Source organism: Macrobrachium rosenbergii, chromosome 10 (genome assembly GCF_040412425.1).
Source record: "Macrobrachium rosenbergii isolate ZJJX-2024 chromosome 10, ASM4041242v1, whole genome shotgun sequence".
Classification (NCBI taxonomy): Eukaryota; Metazoa; Arthropoda; class Malacostraca; order Decapoda; family Palaemonidae; genus Macrobrachium; species Macrobrachium rosenbergii.
The window spans coordinates 3322259-3342235 of NC_089750.1; the positions used below are offsets into that span (position 1 = coordinate 3322259).

At 39.5% G+C, this 19977-nt stretch overlaps 2 protein-coding genes across 4 annotated transcripts; both read right to left on the bottom strand.

Moving 5' to 3' along the window:
- Positions 1–4534: 4534 nt before the first annotated feature.
- LOC136842421 (uncharacterized) lies at positions 4535–8992 on the bottom strand. The gene is made up of 4 exons (XM_067109733.1): positions 8727–8992; positions 8439–8557; positions 5949–6181; positions 4535–5165 (listed from the first exon to the last, which is right to left on the bottom strand). Exons 2-4 carry the CDS (start codon positions 8538–8540, stop codon positions 4706–4708), a joined length of 795 nt encoding a protein of 264 aa, XP_066965834.1. The 5' UTR covers positions 8541–8557; positions 8727–8992; the 3' UTR covers positions 4535–4705.
- Positions 8993–9627: 635 nt separating this feature from the next.
- LOC136842423 (uncharacterized) lies at positions 9628–19479 on the bottom strand. Of its 3 annotated transcripts, none has more exons than XM_067109735.1 (5): positions 19345–19479; positions 14245–14363; positions 13620–13736; positions 12379–12611; positions 9628–10349 (listed from the first exon to the last, which is right to left on the bottom strand). In XM_067109735.1, exons 2-5 carry the CDS (start codon positions 14344–14346, stop codon positions 9896–9898), a joined length of 906 nt encoding a protein of 301 aa, XP_066965836.1. In that variant the 5' UTR covers positions 14347–14363; positions 19345–19479; the 3' UTR covers positions 9628–9895. The 3 variants fall into 3 exon arrangements, with proteins under 3 accessions (XP_066965836.1, XP_066965835.1, XP_066965837.1); XM_067109734.1 differs by lacking the exon at positions 19345–19479 and adding an exon at positions 16445–16718; XM_067109736.1 differs by lacking the exons at positions 13620–13736; positions 19345–19479 and adding an exon at positions 16445–16662.
- Between the last annotated feature and the right edge of the window lie 498 nt (positions 19480–19977).

Consider the following 19977-nt stretch of genomic DNA (forward strand, 5'->3'; position numbering starts at 1 on the left):
ACAGTTCAAAGCATACAAGACATCAAGCACGTTGGTTTCAAAGTCACCAAGGAATAAAAATAGAGTATGGCAATCAGTGGCCTGCTCCTGAGTACAACTGATTCGAGAGCACATTCTTCAAGTGCTGCTAAGGGCATGCGCTTATGTAACAACAGCTTGCGTGTGTTTGCACTTCAAACAGACTTGGAAAGTCAATTATCATTTATCATGATTTTAGTGACTTTTGACGGAACAATGGCTCCATCATAGGAGTGAAATGAGGCGAAAGAATTCAACGTAACTCTTCTTAGCCTCTTGATGCGATGACAAATGGATTTATACAAATTCTCATCACGATCGTGTCCGTTGATCATCAGGATCTGCCTCCGGTACATTAACAGGTTTTGTAGGCTAATGCCCTGACTGACTGAAGTTTCCCGTTTTCTTTAACTGACCGCAATTCCATTCTCTCGCCTGCTATTAGGTTTGCACTTATATCATTCAGGCAAATTAATAGCCATTTCAGTTTGTTAATAGGAATACGCGCTCCTTAATAATAATAATAATAATAATAATTAATAATAATAATAATAATAATAATAATAATAATAATAATAATCTGGATTCACAATAATATATCGATAGAATGTGAGACTATAAAAATGTATAAATAGCTTTCGAACCCTATCCTGCGTTGGACTGAAGTTGAACCTAGGATGGGGTTCGAAAGCTTTTGATGCATTTTTATAGTCTCACATTCTATCGATATATTTTTGTGGACCTCATACAAAATTACTCCTGTTCTCGGCATTGAGAGTTCTACGTAATAATAATAATAATAATAATAAGATTGAGGATGAAATAGGACTCTTTTCTCGCGTGTAAGTCTTGGCATATTTTAAAATGGTTTTTCTGCATCATCCTCTTCTATCATACATTCTCGCTCTTGTACCTATATTAGTTCATTTATCACAAGACAGTTTGCTATTATTTCTGTTTAGAACATTTAAATGCCAGACTACTGGCCTTAATTACCACATGTAATGCATGAGTATATCTTAGTTTAACCTGACCACTGAGCTGGTTAACAGCTCTCCTAGGGCTGGCCCGAAGGATTAGATTTATTTTTACGTGGCTAAGAACCAACTGGTTACCTAGCAACGGGACCTACAGCTTATTGTGGGATCCGAACTACATCATGACGAGAAATGAATTTCTATCACCACAAATAAATTCCTCTAATTCTTCATTGGCCGCTCGGAGCATGCAATGCATAAATCATCAGACCTGTGGTCCACGGACGCTACATCTTTTCAAGAAATGTCCTGAAATATCTCATTTTCGTATGTATAGTCTTCGTAAGTGCTTCCCTCTCTGCTTAATTGCTTTCCTAGTCATTCGTTTTTGACAGATAATAAGCTTAACTAGTTTTCTGTAAAAAAAAACTATTGTGGCGACTTTGTCTGTCCGTCCGCCCTCAGATCTTAAAAACTACCGAGGCTAGAGGGCTGTAAATTGGTATGTTGATCATCCACCCTCCAGTCATCAAACATACCAAATTGCAGCCCTCTGGCTTTAGTATTTTGTATTTGATTTAAGGTTAAAGTTAGCCATAATCGTGCTTCTGGCAACTAAATAGGAAATGCCACCACCGGGTAGTGGTTAAAGTTTCAGGGGCCGCGGCTCATACAGCATTAAGCCGAGACCACCGAAAGATAGATCTATTTTCGGTGGCCTTGATGATACGCTGTAGCGGCTGTACAGAAAACTCGATTGCGCCTAAGAAACTTCGGCGCATTTATACTTGTTTTTTCTCCTGTGAAGGATACGAGACTGAGGTTCTTCACCATTCACTTGGCTTCATACTTATAAATTTTAGCCTCATTCGCTGAGTATGTCATCATGTTCTTGGTCTTGGCAGTGAAAATTTAATTTGTCCATGTATTTCCACAAAGACCAATTGCCTTATGTACAAAAGCTGACAAATAAAAGATTGTATTGCCTTTAAAAGCTTATTTCAAGGTTTATTTTCCTCTAATTTTTCTTACGATATATAAGAATATTAATATGAAATATAGTCACTTTGGATGCTATATGCTCTAAAAATTACCCCAAGATATGGAGACTGGTTCTAGTCTAAGACCCTCAGAGTTGAATTCAAGTTCCAGCTCCTTCAGTCAAAACCTCGGAACTGAATCGTGATGGAACTGGAATTCAAAATTTAGGCCAAAGACCAGGAGCTGGGTCGTATGAGGTCATTCAGCACTGAGAGGTAAATTGAGAGCAAAAAGATTCGACAGGCGTAACGGGAGGAAGATCTCGCAATGGTACTATGAATCGATTGCTAGGAGAGTGTGGAAAGTAAGATGGAAAAACGAGAATATGAACAGAGGTACAGTAAAAGGAATGAAAGGGGTTACAGCTAGGGGCCTAAGGGAACCTCAAAGAACCTTAAGTAATGCCTACAGTGCACAGCCTGAGGTGCACTGACAGCACTGCCCTGCTACGGGACTGGAACGTGTGAATCGTAATTTACTTGTTCACATGGCCACTTTCCAGAATTTCGTCAAATGACGTCATACAAACCAAGCTTCGCTGGTTACAGAATTGTTCCATTCGGTGGGACGACCCTGTTGCATTTTCCCGAGACGTAACCGAGTACCGGGACCTTTCCCTAAAAAAAATCGGAACGCCATATCTTAAAAACAACCCTTAGTATTTTCTTGAAAATAATCTTATGTTTCCCACCCCAAAATTACCATGTAGTTACTAGTACTAACCTAACCTAACCTAACCTAACCTAAGGGCATGGCAGAAAAACCGGGGCTGATGGAATATTAGTATACATCTCGGGAATTTGCGACCCGGTAAATACGCTGCTCTCTTCTTTCCAGCCAGTTAATTTTGAAACTCACCGGCAGAGGCTGCGTTGTTCAAAACCTTTATATAAAAAGTCTTATTTGTTCCCCAAAATTGCGTATACTCGTATGCATGCGCTAATCAGTCCCGAAGCCACTTACTGCACTTGCCACTTCTCCCTCGCCCACTTTAAATCACACTCGATCACTGGGGAAATACAAAACCACTATGACAACGGCCTCTGTTGTATCTCCCGCGCGAACGACTGCCACTGTTCCCGCACAGAGGCTTCTTTAGACTTATCTGTGGATCATACTGTCTCGAAGGTGGCTGCCACCCACCTGCAGGCCAGGTAGTCTTTGTTATTTGGTTTTTGCGATGTTATTCTTGTTCAAGAGGCTGCGTTATGTTAAAATAAAGTACTTGAAAAGCTAGGCGGTGGTCATGAGATGCGTATGTCTGTTGTAAGTGTCTACATTAACTATGAAGTGCAATGTGAATGGCACGTTTTTTTTTTAGCTGTTACATCGTCAGTTTGTTCCATGAATAAGATTCATATTCTGATTAATAATAATAATAATAATAATAATAATAATAATAATAATAATAATAATAATAATAATAATAATAATAATATAATATTATTATTATTATTATTATTATTATTATTATTATTATTCACCAGTAGAATGTAGATTTCATTGATTTAAGCTGTCGTTCTGGTTGGAGTAAACAAATACAAACATCTAAATAGATAATGAACCAGAGAAAGAAATGGTTAGAATACAAAAATATTGTACTGTGCAAGGTTTAATGACGTTACAAAGTCTTGGGATCAAATCCAGATATTATCAGATATCTAGAATACAGGATTTTAAGACAAATTTTAAAGTATGAGTATAGTACGAATACAGAAGTAATTAGACTAAAAAAAAAAAATGAAAAGAAGAAGAAAAAAAAGCGAGAATTATGGAAAGTTTACAAGGAACAGTAAAAGCGAAAGTGAGGAAGAAAATGCGATTTATAACTAGAAATGATTCACAACTTGTTTTCAAAACACTGAGTACATATGAGTCTAACCTCATCTAGTAAGTCATTTATTTATTTAATTTTTAGTTTTCTGTAAAAGAAAACTATTGTGCCGGCTTTGCCTGTCCGTCCGCACTTTTTTCTGTTCGCTCTCAGATCTTAAAAATTACTGAGGCTAGACGACTGCAAAGTGGTATGTTGATCATCCACCCTCCAATCATCAAACATACCAAATTGCAGCCCTCTAGCCTCAGTAGATTTTATTCTATTTAAAGTTAAATTTAGCCATAATCGTGCGTCTGGCAACGATATTGGCCAGGCCACCACCGGGCAGTGGTTAAAGTTTCACGAGCCGCGGCTCATACAGCATTGTACCGAGACCACCGAAAGATAGATCTAGTTTCGGTGGCCTTGATTATACGCTGTACAGAAAACTCGACTGCGCCAAAGAAACTTCGGCTCATTTTTTACTTGCTTTTGTTATGTTTGATGAGATAAACAATTTCTGGGAAAAGGTGGTTTCTTAAATGTATGTATGTTTTTCGCTATGCATATACGACAAACTGCCAGCGCTTATCATCAAACGCACAAGAAATGACAAGCATTTGAGGACATCATTTACGGTTTTGTTTGTGGTAGTTTAATACAAAATTCAGTTGCGCCTGGTATCACTTCTTTTATTCTGCAAACGACAAAAATGATGCCTTTTCCATACACACCAGAGTATTTTAAATTATTTACAAAAAATGATATTCAAATGTTCATCCCTGGGTACGCCTCTGCGACACATTCTGGTGTGACTTTCAGGGTGATTAAGCATTATGCACATCTTTGGGCCTCATCGCGTCACATCCGGCAGTACCCAGTGGGCACAGTGGGTTCTCTTCCAGCCAATCAACTTGTTAAATACTGCAGCTGAGGCATCGTTCCTTTCTAACACGATGGCGTTAGGAAAGTACCCTTCGACCAGGAGGAGTCGACCTAGTATCTGCACCAGGAGACTGGCTAGTCCTAGCCGTCTGTACTTGTCCTCAGTCCTCAGCATGCTCACAGAGCCATAAGAGTTGGTGCAAACCCACGCTATAGGCGTCGCTTCTGGTTCAGCAGGACTGAGGTCGTTCGTATCAATTAGCGTCTCATCCACAATTTCTGGATCCAGGTATATTCCCAGTGCTGGAAGATTCTCTGCTAATTTGCAAGCTAGGTCTAGGGGAATGCTACTCCAGTAGTCGTTGGCCTGCAGCATTCTTTGGACACCTGCTCTCCCCAGTCTCTGGACCTTCATACCAGCTGGACACCTGCTCCAGAAAAGTGAGACTTCTCAAACCATTTTTAAAAAATGGGTAAAGGTTAAAAAAAAGGAAGGTTTGGGACATAATAATGAAAATTTATGAAGGTACTTGAATTTTCCTACTTTGTATCATGCAAATGATATGTTATCAGAATCATTTTGTAATACAATATGACCTTATCAAATCACTCTAGCAATGAATCTCAGCAAAGTGTAGCCAATTTTATTCAAAATCTCCCATTTCTTAGTCAGTGCACATACCTCTGCTGCAAGAGCACTACAGGGAGTGCCGGTTGGTTGGGTCAGTTCTGGATTCCCACACCAGTCCTCTTTTCTTCCTCTAACACCTTACCACCCTAGCAGGTCTTTGAGCCAAAGGCCCGCAGTGGCGTTAGACTGACTTAATCTCAAGCAGCCACCAACCTAGTGCAGGTTCCTCTCTCAATAACCCTCTTTTACGTCATCACAGCAGCTTGTGCAGGTAACTTTACCAATTAAAATTAAATTAACAACCGTTGTGCATGAGTCCCCTGCAGAAGGTACTGCTTACTGTTTGCCTTCCATGGTGAACTGTAAATGGTACTTGAAGCTCTCTGAGTATCGCCTACTTCCTTTTACTCTCCTTCCACTCCCACCTAGCTGGCCAACTTCTTGAACTTTACCTTATTCCAGTGCCTACCTCTCAATGAGGGACAAAACGTCTGATGTTGAGTTACCAGTCTCAAAAGATGCCAGTGTTCCCACCCCCACCCGCTCCCCTTAGTTACACCACTGTCCACAATGGGCCTACCTTAAAAGATGGGTCTGCTGAGTGATGTAGGCATAGGCATTATCTGGCTTATCCAGCAGGCGCATCTGAAGACGCCTCTGAAGGGTGTCAAGCACTGGGCCAACCTGGTAGTCTGCTAAGAAGCCAATGTCAACAGGTGCTTCTCTGACTATGGATAGGAAATCACTGCCCTTCAGCACCTTGCCAAGGAGAGCTACTTCTTCTTCAGCGCAATATATGCTCATGCCCTGTCTCTGGAAAGGCGGAAGAATGAAACTTATGAAGGCAAATGATCAAGATAGCGTGATGGAATGGAATATAGAATTTAGGCCGAAGACCAAGAGCTGAGACCTATGAGGTCATTCAGCGCTGAAAGGGAAGTTGAGAGTAAAAAGGTCTGAAAGGAGTAACAGGAGGAAATCTTGGCAGTTGCACTATGAAAGTAAGAGAAAAAAATATGAACAGAACTAGTAAAAGGGGTTACAGCTTCTAAGCCCTTTAGTAATGCCTACAGTGCACCATATGAGGTGTCCTGACGGCACCACCCCCCTGCAGGACAAAAAACTTTGAGATAAGTGAAGTTTACAGGTCACATTTACCAGATCTTTGTAATTTGATGCCCACACTGAGTCTTAAATGCCTTGCTGTCTTAATATTTTTAAGTAAATTTACCACTGAAAGCCTTGAAATCCGAAAAGAAACTAATGAAACAATTCTCTTTCTCATGCGGGATTTGAATCCCGGGATGAAGAAGCTTTTCATTTTTTTTTTGTATGTCAAGTCTGACATATGCTATGTGCATGTAGCCAAGAATTATAATTTTCCTTTCTGAATACTCGAATCATTCACTTTTTTTTAGCTGAGAGGTAAGATGGCTGAAAGAAGCATGTGGGCAGTTAGCTAGCTAACTTATAAATGCACAAATAATTCCATCGACCATTACTGCTTATGGTGCGTAATATTCAGCTGTTGTCCCCAACACTCTGACAATCTATAATCTAGGCGGATAATACCACTTACCTGAATCAAGTGTCCTCCAGATAATGATGTGCGAATCTGGATAATATTTCGGGACGAAGAACTCGTACTGGAAACCACTTAATCCCCTGGCGTTTAATAGCAAAGTGTTATACATCTGTCGGTAAAAGTGAGGTTTTCTTAACACTTTTCAAGATTAGTGGTATTTTTAGCACAGATTCATTTATCATCTCAAGTAGTTTATCCCTAATGTTAGTGGAAACGAAAAGTTTTAAACAACAGTCTCATTTGCAATGTCATTCATTTCTGCTGTCATTTGAAACTTAACGCTTCATTTTAGTGTTTTTTTATCTGTTCGTAACATTAAAGAAACGAGTCTTCTAACTGCCAAGCAAATTTGTAGTAATTTTGATTCGTGCTGATAACACAAATCGTAAAACCTTCATAACAAGTCTTAAAAAGACAACGATGTTCATCCTGAGTAATTCTCGATATCTCATGCGTCTAGGTTTATTCACCCGCCACAACACCATTCCACCTCCCTCTCAAACTTTCCAGAGCGAATGATGAGTGCAGCTTGGAAAGTACATGGTTGATTTGTCTAACTTCGCTCCTTTTCCTTCAAATACAAACAATTGTGCAAATGGAGAGAGAAGTTGATTTACCGTAGGTCCCAGTGCAAGGTGCTACGATTAGCCACGAGCCTCCGGGCAACGATTACCGGAGATATGAGACTACACCCACCGCTATATCCAAAGTGCAACAAAAAAAAAAGAGAATATCTTTAACTTCCGATTTTTTTCACTTGACCCAATAATTAAAACGTTTTCCATGTAGCTTTCTTTTAAATTTGACTAAAGTTGAAGATAGGAAGATCTAGGAAAAATGTTCGAGAAGTTATCGGAAGTGGAGAGACTTCACAATGCGTTTACTGACATGGATATCGTAAGCGGAAGACTTTCAGCATATATATTATATTTTAAACTTACTTACATATTTATTTATTAATTGATTTACCCCAACAATGGGTAAGATTCAACGATGAGTAAGACTGAAAACTATTTGATAGCAGGGAAAACGCAGAAATGATACGATTTCCGAAACATAGGCCTATTGTTGAAGGATGTAACTGACCAGCCTTTAGATGAATGGATTTTTTCATGTTAAGAGAAACAGAAGTGACATTAAATTACAAAGCTTAATGACTCAGGAAATAAAAGACCTGCTTAACGATTTATTTTTAGGAAATTTAAGCTGTAAAGCCAAGTACTGGGGCACCATTGGGCCATTCCGTGCTTCCGCCGAAGATAAGTGACGCACCAACATTCTTTTGGAATGCCTACAGTGCGCCACGTGAGATGCAGTGGCGGCACTGACCCCCTTCGGAATAGACCTACTTCTTGAAAGATGGATAGTTCAAGTCAGGGAAACGGAAACAGGAAAAGAATCCCAGAGCCATATTGATAAAGACAGACGGCAAATCATCTTTTTAATAATAATAATAATAATTAGGGAAAATTACTAACTCCATACCTGTAGGCAATAGGGAAAATTGTCCTTTATCCTGGCGGCCAGGGTAAACAGCTCTTCCTTCATCAGTACTTGTCGCAGCTGGTAACGGTCGCGTTGGTCCATAGTCGCTTTATTTTTTCCTGTTAAAAGACATTTTTTGGGGGGGAAGTCTTATTGCTGTGCAAGTCGTGAAATGCTCATTTGCATTTTTATAGTAAACTTACATTACGTTTAGTAAAATTACATTACGTTCTAATAAAGAGAGAGATATTAAGTCTAAGAGAGACCGAGAGTTACGGAATTACGTACCGCGCTCAGCTGCAAAGCAGTAGTGACCCCTGAGAGGTTCAAAACTATTCTACGGCAAGTTATTCCTCGACGTTATCGTCTATAAATGATTTCAGTCGTCCGAGGCCCTGCAATCGTTGTATCCATGGACGTTAAACAATAATCCAGTCATCACCGGTTACTAGTCTTCGATAGACCAACTTTACAAAGACTATTCTCACCCTCATAATTTCCACAACATCGACTGACTGTATTTTTGCCCTTGACAAGCGGCACGCGCGCGCCCACAAATAACAAAATATCTGAAGATTTACCGCTTTGAGTCACGCAAAGTTGTTAGACGAATGAACACCGCCTTTCATCAACGAACATTTGACTAAATCGTATCTGCAATTTGACAAGGAGAAAGCAGGCAACATTCCAGAGGCATGATGATTACTAAGCTATTCCATTCCTGTAAACAATAAACCCACTAAAGACGCTCCCTGTTTGATAGACTGTCTATCTAAGACTTGCATGATTTCACAATACAAGGCAGTTGACAGGGCTTTGTTTTTCTACAAATTAAAGAAATCAACTGTCATATTTAGGCAACAATTTGTCTACCCGTGTCACCGACGATAGATTGTCAAATCTTTCAAGATCTGCAAAAATTTCGTGAACTTAAGTGATATATCAATTGTGTTCAGCTCCACTCTCGTGGTTCTCATCCTAGCAGGGACTGGATCTTCCAGCTTGTACTCTACTAAAACCTTATTCAAAGTAGTTGTAAAGGAAGGAATGATATGGAACAAAACTTGATTTAAATTGGTGTCATAGGCCTATAAACTTTGCCCATATTCGCTACGTTCATTTTTAGATAGTTTTCTGAATTACTGCTCACACTGTACACTGAAATGGAAATAGGGAAAATAACCGAAACTAATGATTTTATTTTATAGATCTCTGAAAGGTCATTACAAAAGCAATAAACAAGTGGACCCTTGTCAAAGTTTTACAGACGTCATCAATGCCAAGTAGCGAGCTTGATCATCCACGCTCTTGTATCCCAAAGGAGAAATTATTAAGTCTTATCACGGTCAGCTAACTCAGAATACATCACGACGCTTCAGTCAGCACATTTAGCATTTCATTACGAAGCATCAACAATGCTGCTGAACTGATTTGATCAGAGACCTGCTCACTGTGGCTTACTGTTCAGAGAATAGCCTGTGGGCAAGAAGGATTTTCTCCCAGCCAGTCAGCCCTTCAAACATTCCGGCAGAGGCATCGTTGTCCGATAACACGTTAGCGTGAGGAAAATACCCTTCGACCATGTGGAGTCGGCCTAGAATCTCGACCAGGAGGGTAGCCAGCCCTCGCCTCTTGTACTTGTCATCTGTCATCACCATGCTTACTGAGCCGTAGGGGTTGGTGCAGACACAAGCTATGGGCGTTGCTTCTGGTTCTGCAAAGGTGAGGTCACTCGGATCAACGACCTTTCCATCAGCATCATCTGGATCCAGGTATACCCCCAGGGCCGGAAGGTTCTCTGCCAATCTGCAAGTTAGGTCTAGGGGAAGGGTTTTCCAGTATTTGTTGTCTGCCAACATTTTTTGGACACCTGCTCTCCCCAGCCGCTGGACCTTCATACCTGCTGGACACCTGTATAAAAAAAATGATGATTAAAGCAACGTCGACTGTTTCAAAAATTGAATTTTGTTAAGTTTCTCTCTTGTTTTGTACTGTGATAGCATCATTCAAAAAGGGGCATCATAAAACCTGAATTTTTGTACTATTCTTGTATCACGAGAATGAGATTTTGTGTTTGGTTTATCGCCACCGTCGTTAATGCTTTTAGTTCAGATTATGTCTTCAGGGTTAGACATTAAATGAGTTATCTCTTATCTCTTCTGTCTAGGTCCCTCTCCGCTTGAATTCCCCGTCAGATCTGCATCAAAATCTAAGCCCTTTCTCCAACTGGATACTTCCATATCTACTACTTTTCTGACTAAATGTTGCTTTTCTCCATCTCCTCACATGTCTAAACCATCTAGCAACTGGAAACCACATCTCTGCAGCGTGTTTATTTGTTACGTGATACTTCCAGAGCACTCCAGCAATGAATAATAGCATTTTTTTAGCTACACACATTCAAATTCTCCTCTATATTCTTTGTCAATACTGTCCCCATACCTCGGCTGAGAGAGTAGTACAGGCCATCTTGGTAGAGGCCCACTCTCTTTCATTCCTTTTACCGTACCTCTTTTCATCTTACTCTCCACCCTCTCCTAATAATTGTTTCATAATGCAACTGCGAGGTTTATTCCTGTTGCACCTGTCAAACCTTTCTACTCTGTTTCCCTTTCAGCGCTGAATGACTTCAGAGGTCCCAGCGTTTGGCTTTGGGCTAAATTTTATGTACCATTCTATTATGTTGGTAGGTTGGGCCGTCTATAGAGATTCTTAAGCCGTTTACTATAGTACTCCACTTATGGTTAATTTTGGGAAAAGTTAAGTATACCTTAGTTTAACCAGACCACTGAGCTGATTAACAGCTCTCCTAGGGCTGGCCCGAAGGATTAGATTTATTTTACGTGGCTAAGAACCAACTGGTTCCCTAGCAACGAGACCTACAGCTTATTGTGGAATCCGAACCACATTATAGCGAGAAATGAATTTCTATCACCACAAATAAATTCCTCTAATTCTTCACTGGCCGGTCGGAGAATCGAAAGCTCTACCCACCCCTCCAATGAAGAACCATTTACTACGTGCCTTAGGAGGTGCACTGTAAGCGAGGTTCCTTGCACTGCCTTCTACCTTTTACGCTTCTCCCATTTCTTTTGGTTTCATCCCACCTAGCTGTCCAACTTCATTAACCTTTCCTTGCTTCAACTTTCACCTCTCACAGAGGAACAAACCTTTACTTGAGCCCTACACGAGTCTAGGAATGTACGAGTAGAATGGAATATAGAGCTTAGGCCAAAGGCCAAGCACTGGGACCTATGAGGTCATTCAGTGCTGGAAAGGAAAATGAGAGTAGGTAGGTTGAAAGGTGTAACGGGAGGAGAACCTCGCAGCTGCACTATGAAATAATTGTTAGGAGAGGGTGGATAGCAAGATGGAAGAAAGATAATGTGAACGGAGGTACAGTAAAAGGAATGAAACGGTTGCAGCTAGGGGCAGAAGGAAGCAAAGAAGGGATGCCTACAGTGCACCTGAGGTTAGTAATGCCCTAGAAACAGTTTGCATCCTCATTTGAGTAGTCTACTGTACTAATAATAATAATAATAATAATAAAAACAACTTACTTTAAAACGTGGTTCTGCTGTGTGGCGGGGTCAAAAAATCTATAAATGAAACTTTAAAACGTGGTTCTGATGTGTGACATAGGCCTCTATATACTAATAATAATGACAATATAAACGACTTACCTTAAACGTGGTTCTGCTGTACTAACTAATGATAATGATAATAAAAACGACTTACTTTAAAACGTGGTTCTGCTGTGTGACGTAGTCACATAGTCTATAGGCGACAATATAAACGACTTACCTAAAACTTCTGCTGTGTGACTAATACTAATAATAATGACAATAAAAACGACTTACCTTAAAACGTGGTTCTGCTGTGTGACGTAGGCGTATAGTCTATAGCACTACTAATAATAATGACAATAAAAACGACTTACCTTAAAACGTGGTTCTGCTGTGTGACATAGGCGTAGATGACGTTCCGTATAGTCACCAGGGGCTTCTGGAGAAGACCCTGAAGAGTCTCTAGTACAGGATCGACCTGATAACTCAATAAGAAAACGATGTTGACAGGCGTGTCTTTGATCATAGACGAGAGCTGACTGCCCTTCAGAACCTTGATGAGAAGTGGCATCTCTTCTTCAGTGCAGTATAGGCTCATTCCTTGTCGCTGGAGAGAAAGAAATATGAAATTGAGGACAGGAAAGTTACCAATGGAATATAATATCTAGGCCAAAGGTTGGGACTTGTGAGGTCATTCAGCGTTGAAAGGGGAAATTGACGATAAGGTTTGAAAGGTGTAACAGGAGGAAAACCTCGCAATTGCACTGTGACGTTACGCAATACCTTAGTTTTACCAGACCACTGAGCTGATTAACAGCTCTCCTAGGGCAACAATATTATTGTTAGAGGGTGGAATGTCAGATGGAAGAGAATATGAACAGAGTTACAGTAAAAAGGAATGAGAGGGGTTGCAGCTAGGGGCCGAATGGACGCTGCAAAAGACCTTAAGTAATGCCTACAGTGCACCACGTGAGGTGCACTGACGGCACTGCCCCCCTGCAGGAGTCAAATTACCAAAGAACTAGAGACAGCTGGAGCTCACTCATCAAATTAACAAGATCTGTTACAATTTAATGTCCACAAAGTCTTCTTAACTTCTTTTCCTTGTGTTTGGATAACCTTTCCACTGAAAGCCTTGAAATCCGAAAGGAAACAAATGAAGCGATTCTCTTTCCAGGCGGGATTCTAATCCTGGAAAAGCTCAAAGGTTTATAGCTTTCCTCTATACATGTTCAGTTATAAGCAACACTGAGTTTCATTATCTTGTAAAACCAAAACATTCAGTCAAATATGAATGTGCGCAGATCTCCATCGAACATTGTCGTTTATGGTGTGTGTACAAGTTAGACTATGCAACATGACTCTACACATGTAGCTAAAGGTTTATAGTTTTCCTCTCTTCATGCTCATTATAAACAAGACTGAGTTCCGTTATTTTGGTAAAAGCAAACATTCATTTAATTATGAATGCGTGGATAGCTCCATCGAACTAATGCAGCTTGTGGTGTGCGTGAGTGTAAGTCTGTGTAAAAAACTCTTCACTGCACCTTCTCCACCTATTCACTCCAACACCAGAGCACTCTACAGTCTTATCTAGGCCGATGATACCACTTACATCAATCAGTGTCCTCCAGATAATGATGTGTGATTCTGGATAATATTTCGGAACGTAGAACTCGTACTGGAGGAAATCACTTAATCCCCTGGCGTTCAGTAATAAAGTGTTGTACATCTGTCGATAAAAGTAAAGCTTTGTTAACACTTGTCAAGGATTCACGTTTATTCTTACTGTTCCTGAAACACGAGATTGAAATATCAGTCTTGTAATGATATTCATCTCTATTGTCATTGCAAATGGGAGATTCAAGTGTCGAGTGTTTTGGAGTAATTTTTTTAACGATATTAAAAGCAAGTCTTCTACTGTAGGTGTCAAATAATTTTGCAGTAACACTTATTCGTATAGATGCAGCAAACGTAAAATGAAAAAAGAATCTTTAACTGAATAAATATTAATTGAGAATCGCTAAAACGAAGGAAGGACACGATTTCCTAAACAAATTGCTGAACGATGGGAGTTTCAAGCAGGGGAAAACACAAGCTGAAATCAATCTCCAAAACTCAACACCTGGGGAAATGATAGACCTACCTCTAGAAAGACTGGAGAGTTTCGTGTCAGGGAAAACAGAGACAGGAAGAGAATAATGGAGCTTAATGACGAGGTGAAATTAATCACTCCATACCTGTAGGCTATTGGGAAAATTGTCCTTTATCCTGGTGGCCAAGGTAAGCAACTCCTCCTTCTTCAGAACTTGACGTAGCTGGTAACGGTCGTTTTGGTCCATGGTCGCTTTATTTTTTCCTGTTAAAAGATATTTTTTATAGTGTTTTTGCTGTGTAAGATCGTGAAATACTCATTTACTTGGTCAGAATCAATTCCTTAAAAATATAAAGTCAACGAGTTATACCATCTATGCTTTGATTGCAAAGCCGCGCAAATACCACAGTAACCTTCGAGAGATTGAAAGTTATCTCCAGCCAGTTATTTCTTGTTATCATCTAGGAATGAAGTTATTAGTGGCATTCAGCTCTTCTTTAGACTGCACAGCGACCGTATATATCAATAGGATTATCCTTGTCTGCATATTTATTTCTTCCAAAGATACCCCTTGCTTGGTTATACAGAGTTTTTCCAGAACAGCTGTGTGTTGTCATCTGCTTCCATAGCTTTACTTGTCCCAGAGGTATAGTTTCTCTCTCTATCATTTACACAAACACAACATACACCTAAAAGTGTAGCTTTCGTGCAGGTAGGACGTGTCTGTGAAGTGCTCTGTGAAAAGTGCCTGACTGGCGCAATGTTCAAAGTGAATACAAAGAAAAGGAAGGAAAAAGAGAAACTAAATACTCATAATTATCGAGGCAGCACGTAAAGATGGAGCACTGAATAAAATACCAGAGACGGATGAGTTAACCCAAATCGAGAGAGGGTCAGCAACCTGTGGACATTGCTCTGGGGAAGTTGATGATGAAGGAACTTGCTGTGAAATGTGTGACGCATGGTTCCATAATGAATGTTCAGGTATCGAGGTCAGATACACACCCATACTTCGTCATGATAACATATTGTACATCTGTAATAATTGCAAGAGGCCTGAATAAAGAACGCACAAAAAACTAATTGAAGATGAACTTGAAGAAATAAAAGAAAACACAGATATTAACAAAGTTGGTTCAGGATTCGGCTAAGAAAACTAGTGACGTAATGATCAACATTGATAATGTTGACAAAGATGTAAAGACCATGACAAACATCGACAAAACTTATGCTGAATCACTAAAGATAAAAAAGGTGCTTCTGATCTAATCTACAAACGAAGAGAGCGCAGCAGCAAATGAAAAGAGACAAATTATGAGTGAAATAACGGCGCCAGTTGAACAGGTTAAACTAACAAGAGACGGACACTTATTTAAAAGATTTCCAGACAAGAAAATTTCAGAAAAGGCAAAAATGGAGATTCAGAATATCAACAGTATATCAGTGGATGAGAAGGGTAAACTTAAACCAAAAATAAAAGTAGTCTATGTCCTGAAGGATGAAGATGACGTTGTCGATAACATTGTAAAGAAAAATCCGTGGATAGGTAGCCTCATTCCTGAAAATGACGACCTGAAAATTGTAAAGGAAATGATAGCCAAAAATGACAAATATAAACACTATATCATCAAATGCACACCACAAATACGAAAGGCTATTTATAAGAGAGGTGACAAATTGTGTACGCTGTATAGCCGTTGCAAAGTATACGACTTTTACAGGCCCTATCAATGCTATAACCTAGATGTCAGGAATTTGGTCACAGCGCAACAAATTGTTGAAATAACCAAGCTTGCCCAAGATGTGGTGAAAATCACAAATCAAATGAATGTGCTAGCAACATCTTCAAGTGTAAAAATTGTGTAAAGAAAGGTCATAGTGATACTAAACATAAAAAGTATGATGGCAATAAGTGCACATTATATATAAAGAATGTGTCAAAGGTGAAAATATTTTGACTAATAATCGTCTATGCAATCTAACACAAGAAAGCAAATTTAAACTGAAGACTCTCCTATTCTGCAGGAGCTACGACACTGACGAGAAAACACTGAGAGACAAATGTAAAATATAAGAAGCCCCTTATTTTTAAAACGCACTAGGGCCCGCCAGAGGAAATTATCCCTGTGGAGGGCTGTACAGTACATAAAACCAAACAAAGTGAAAGAAAACGAAACACCATTGGGTACAGCTAACCACGGGTGACTGATAAAACCATTATAGCACCAAGTACATTCTTGCAATGTCCACGATATCGATTATACTGCAATTGCCCTTGACACTGACACAAACACTCACACAAACACACATACACACCCGCATCTGTAGACTCACGGGTCACTTACCTTTCCAAGTGTCGTGCACTAGACGGTGATTGACACTTGTAAGACAAGTGATATGTGCTTTTGTATTTGATTTACTGAAAGCACAGAGTCCAGTACTGTGCACTCCAACAGACGCAGCAGTGGTTGGGCTTGATAAAGATAGCGGCTTTCAGGCTCCGTTACGACACCTGACTGCCTGTGGCGTCACTTGGCGTCGCAGCCACCTGCAACTAAGATAGATAGTAAGAAGTAACCTTGCGTCACCTCCGATTTGAAAGCCGCTGTGCCTACGATTAAAAGCACTTGAATGGAAAGACGTTTTTATTTGGAATAGTTATATATATATATATATATATATATATATATATAGAGAGAGAGAGAGAGAGAGAGAGAGAGAGAGAGAGAGAGAGAGAGAGAGAGAGAGAGAGAGAGAGAGGGAGAGAGAGAGAGAGGGAGAGAGAGAGAGAGAGAGAGAGGGAGAGAGAGAGGGAGAGAGAGGGAGAGAGAGAGAGAGAGAGAGAGAGAGAGAGGAGAGAGAGAGAGAGAGAGAGAGAGAGAGAGAGAGAGAGAGAGAGAGAGAGAGAGAGAGAACCATCCTGTCTCGTCCAGCCGTTTCATTTCGTCTGGTTTTATGTCCAGCCCTCCACAGGGATGATTCCCTCTCTGGTGGGCCCTTGTACGTCTTCAAAATAAGGGGCTTCTTATATATTTTATAATGGTCTTTTAGTGTTTTCTCGTCAGTATCGTAGCTCCTGCAGAATAGGAGAGTCTTTAGTTTAAATTTGCTTTCTTGTACTAAACCGCATAGATTATTATTAGTCTAAGCCATGATCCGTATTATTTTTCACCATTGACGCATATTCTTTATGTACTGTGCACTTATTGCCATCATACTTTATATGTTTAGTATCACTATGACCTTTCTTTACACAATTTTTACACTTGAAGATGTTGCTAGCACATTCATTTGATTTGTGATTTTCACCACATCTAGGACAAGCTTGGGCATTTCTAGTTTGTTGCGCTGTGACCAAATTCCTGACATTTATAGCATTGATGATAGGGCATGTAACAGTCGTATACTTTGTAACAGCTGTACAGTGTACACAATTTGTCACCTCTCCTATAAATAGCCTTTCGTGTTTGTGCATTTGATGATATAGTGTTTATATTTGTCATTTTTGGTATCATTTCGTCATTTTCAGGTCGTCAAAATGAGGCTACCTATCCATGGATTTTTCTTTACAATGTTACCGACAATGTCATCTTCATCCTTCGGGACATAGACTACTTTTATTTTTGGTTTAAGTTTACCCTTCTCATTCACTGATATATTGTTGTTACTCTGAATCTCCATTTTTGCCTTTTCTGAAATTTTCCTGTCTGGAAATCTTTTAAATAAGTGTCCGTCTCTTGTTAGTTTAACTTGTTCAACTGGCGCCGTTATTTCACTCATAATGTGTCTCTTTTCATTCGCTGCTGTGCTCTCTTCGTTTGTAGATTTGATCAGAAGCACCTTTTTTATCTTTAGTGACTCAGCATAAGTTTTGTCCAACATTATCAACATTATCAATTTTCTTTTGGATTTCATCACTGTTGATCATTACGTCACTAGCTTTCCGAACCGAATCCTGAACCAACTTTGTTAATATCTGTGTTTTCTTTTATTTCTTCAAGTTCATCTTCAATGAGTTTTTTGTGTGTTCTTTATTCAGGTCCCTTGCAATTATTACAGATGTAAAAAAAACTACCTTCCAAAATTGTGTATAATAGCAGCAATGACCCGCTAACACATTTCCCTCAATATCGAGGCAAAAATAAAAAAAATAAACACTTCATCTTATCTGTTAAGAAATATATTTCATAATTGCCTCGATAAACGAAAGTGGTGATAACAAAAAACAAACGCGCTAAGAGTGAATGTTGGCAGTGTGAATTGTCATCCTCGTAACCTAGTTCTTGATCAATTGTTTTGTTTTGATGTAAGAGAAGACTTTCATCCCTAGGGTAAGACAATGTGTTAACATATGAGGCTGCGTAAGATTCTCTCGTAAGATTACTGTAAATCTGAGTTCAAATGATATGTGTTTAAATAAATACGAGTAAAAGAAATGATTAAACAAAGATATCAAGTTAGGCCTATATCTGTGGGTTTCTTTACTGTTTCTCGGTATATTCTATTTTCTTTATCGTTAATTACATTTATTGAAGCGCTTATAATGTTTAATTAATTAGCCGGTAAAAGTTCGTTTCCTGTCCGAACTCCAATTCCACTTGACAAACATATTTTCTCGACAGTTTTCTTGCTGTTTTCAATCGTCCCACTCAAGATTTCAACCGGAAATCATTCGTTGTCAAGTTTCCAAACCTCTCACATCTCAAGTACAGAGTATTTGACGGTGTAAGAAAGGTACAGGAAACGAATTAATTCAGGCTGAAATCTAGATTGGAATAATTGAAAATGCCAAGAAAACATCGAAAAAACAGAACAGAGTAGGCTACCACGTAGGCTTACGTCACTTGCAGAACGTCCAATTGCCGGTAAAATTTTACCAGTTGACAATAAAAAATAACACCACGCAACCTAGGGGTGTTGGCTGGTTACAATTTTGCCATGTTAAGCTATGGATGGTGGGGTTGTTTTACCTTTAAGCCGTAATCTGATGAGCTCTTTTCAAAAATGTAGGTTACAATTTCACATCGTGTACATTACGTTTTTGAGAGCCACTCACATATAAATAAAACTAACTTCCGTGGAGGAAAATGAATTCTTTCAAGAAGAGTTCCCTTAAAGTCACTGACAGTATAGCCAAAAACCTTTCGTTTTTCGATTTTGGGAGAGAAACACTACTATTACAGCGCCACGAATTCTTACCTGATCGTAAGTAAAATGCAGGGCTTGGAACACTGCGGGTACGTACCAGAACTTGGAAGAACTCAGTGACTTCTTGAAAAAAGATAAGGCCTCGTCATATTGTTCGAAAAATATCCTGATGCACTAATACTGTGCTAATTACACACCGATTGCACGCGGCGTCCTTTGTGCGAATGATAAGAATTACAAACATTCTGCCGCCATCAGTCGTGGGTGAAATTAGAAATAATCAACGGAAAATTAGTAGGCTAATGAAATAAATGACTTGTCTTCATTTGTTCTGAAGTAAGATCCGAATGAAAACCGGTTTATTACTGGGTGATTTCAGTCGTATTAAAAAAAAATGGCCTGGTTACAAGGAATAAACTTTTCGTCTTGGTTGATCTGATGAACCGCGCCAATAATTTCAAATTCCGAGTCGACAGAACGCCCACGCAAATGACGTTCGCCAATCACGTCAAAACAATGTGACGTAATGATAGATAAGTGGGTGAAATGCACGGGCATGCGCATGGCTGGCGGCTGCTTATGTACAGACGCACTCACGGGAGCCTCAAGAAGTCATGGGTAAGATGAAATTGGAACTTAGAAAAAGTACTCAGTTATTTACATAAGTTTTATTTTTTATCGTGATAAATATTAGTCTGCGAGAATTATGTATATAGGATTTTTTCTTCAT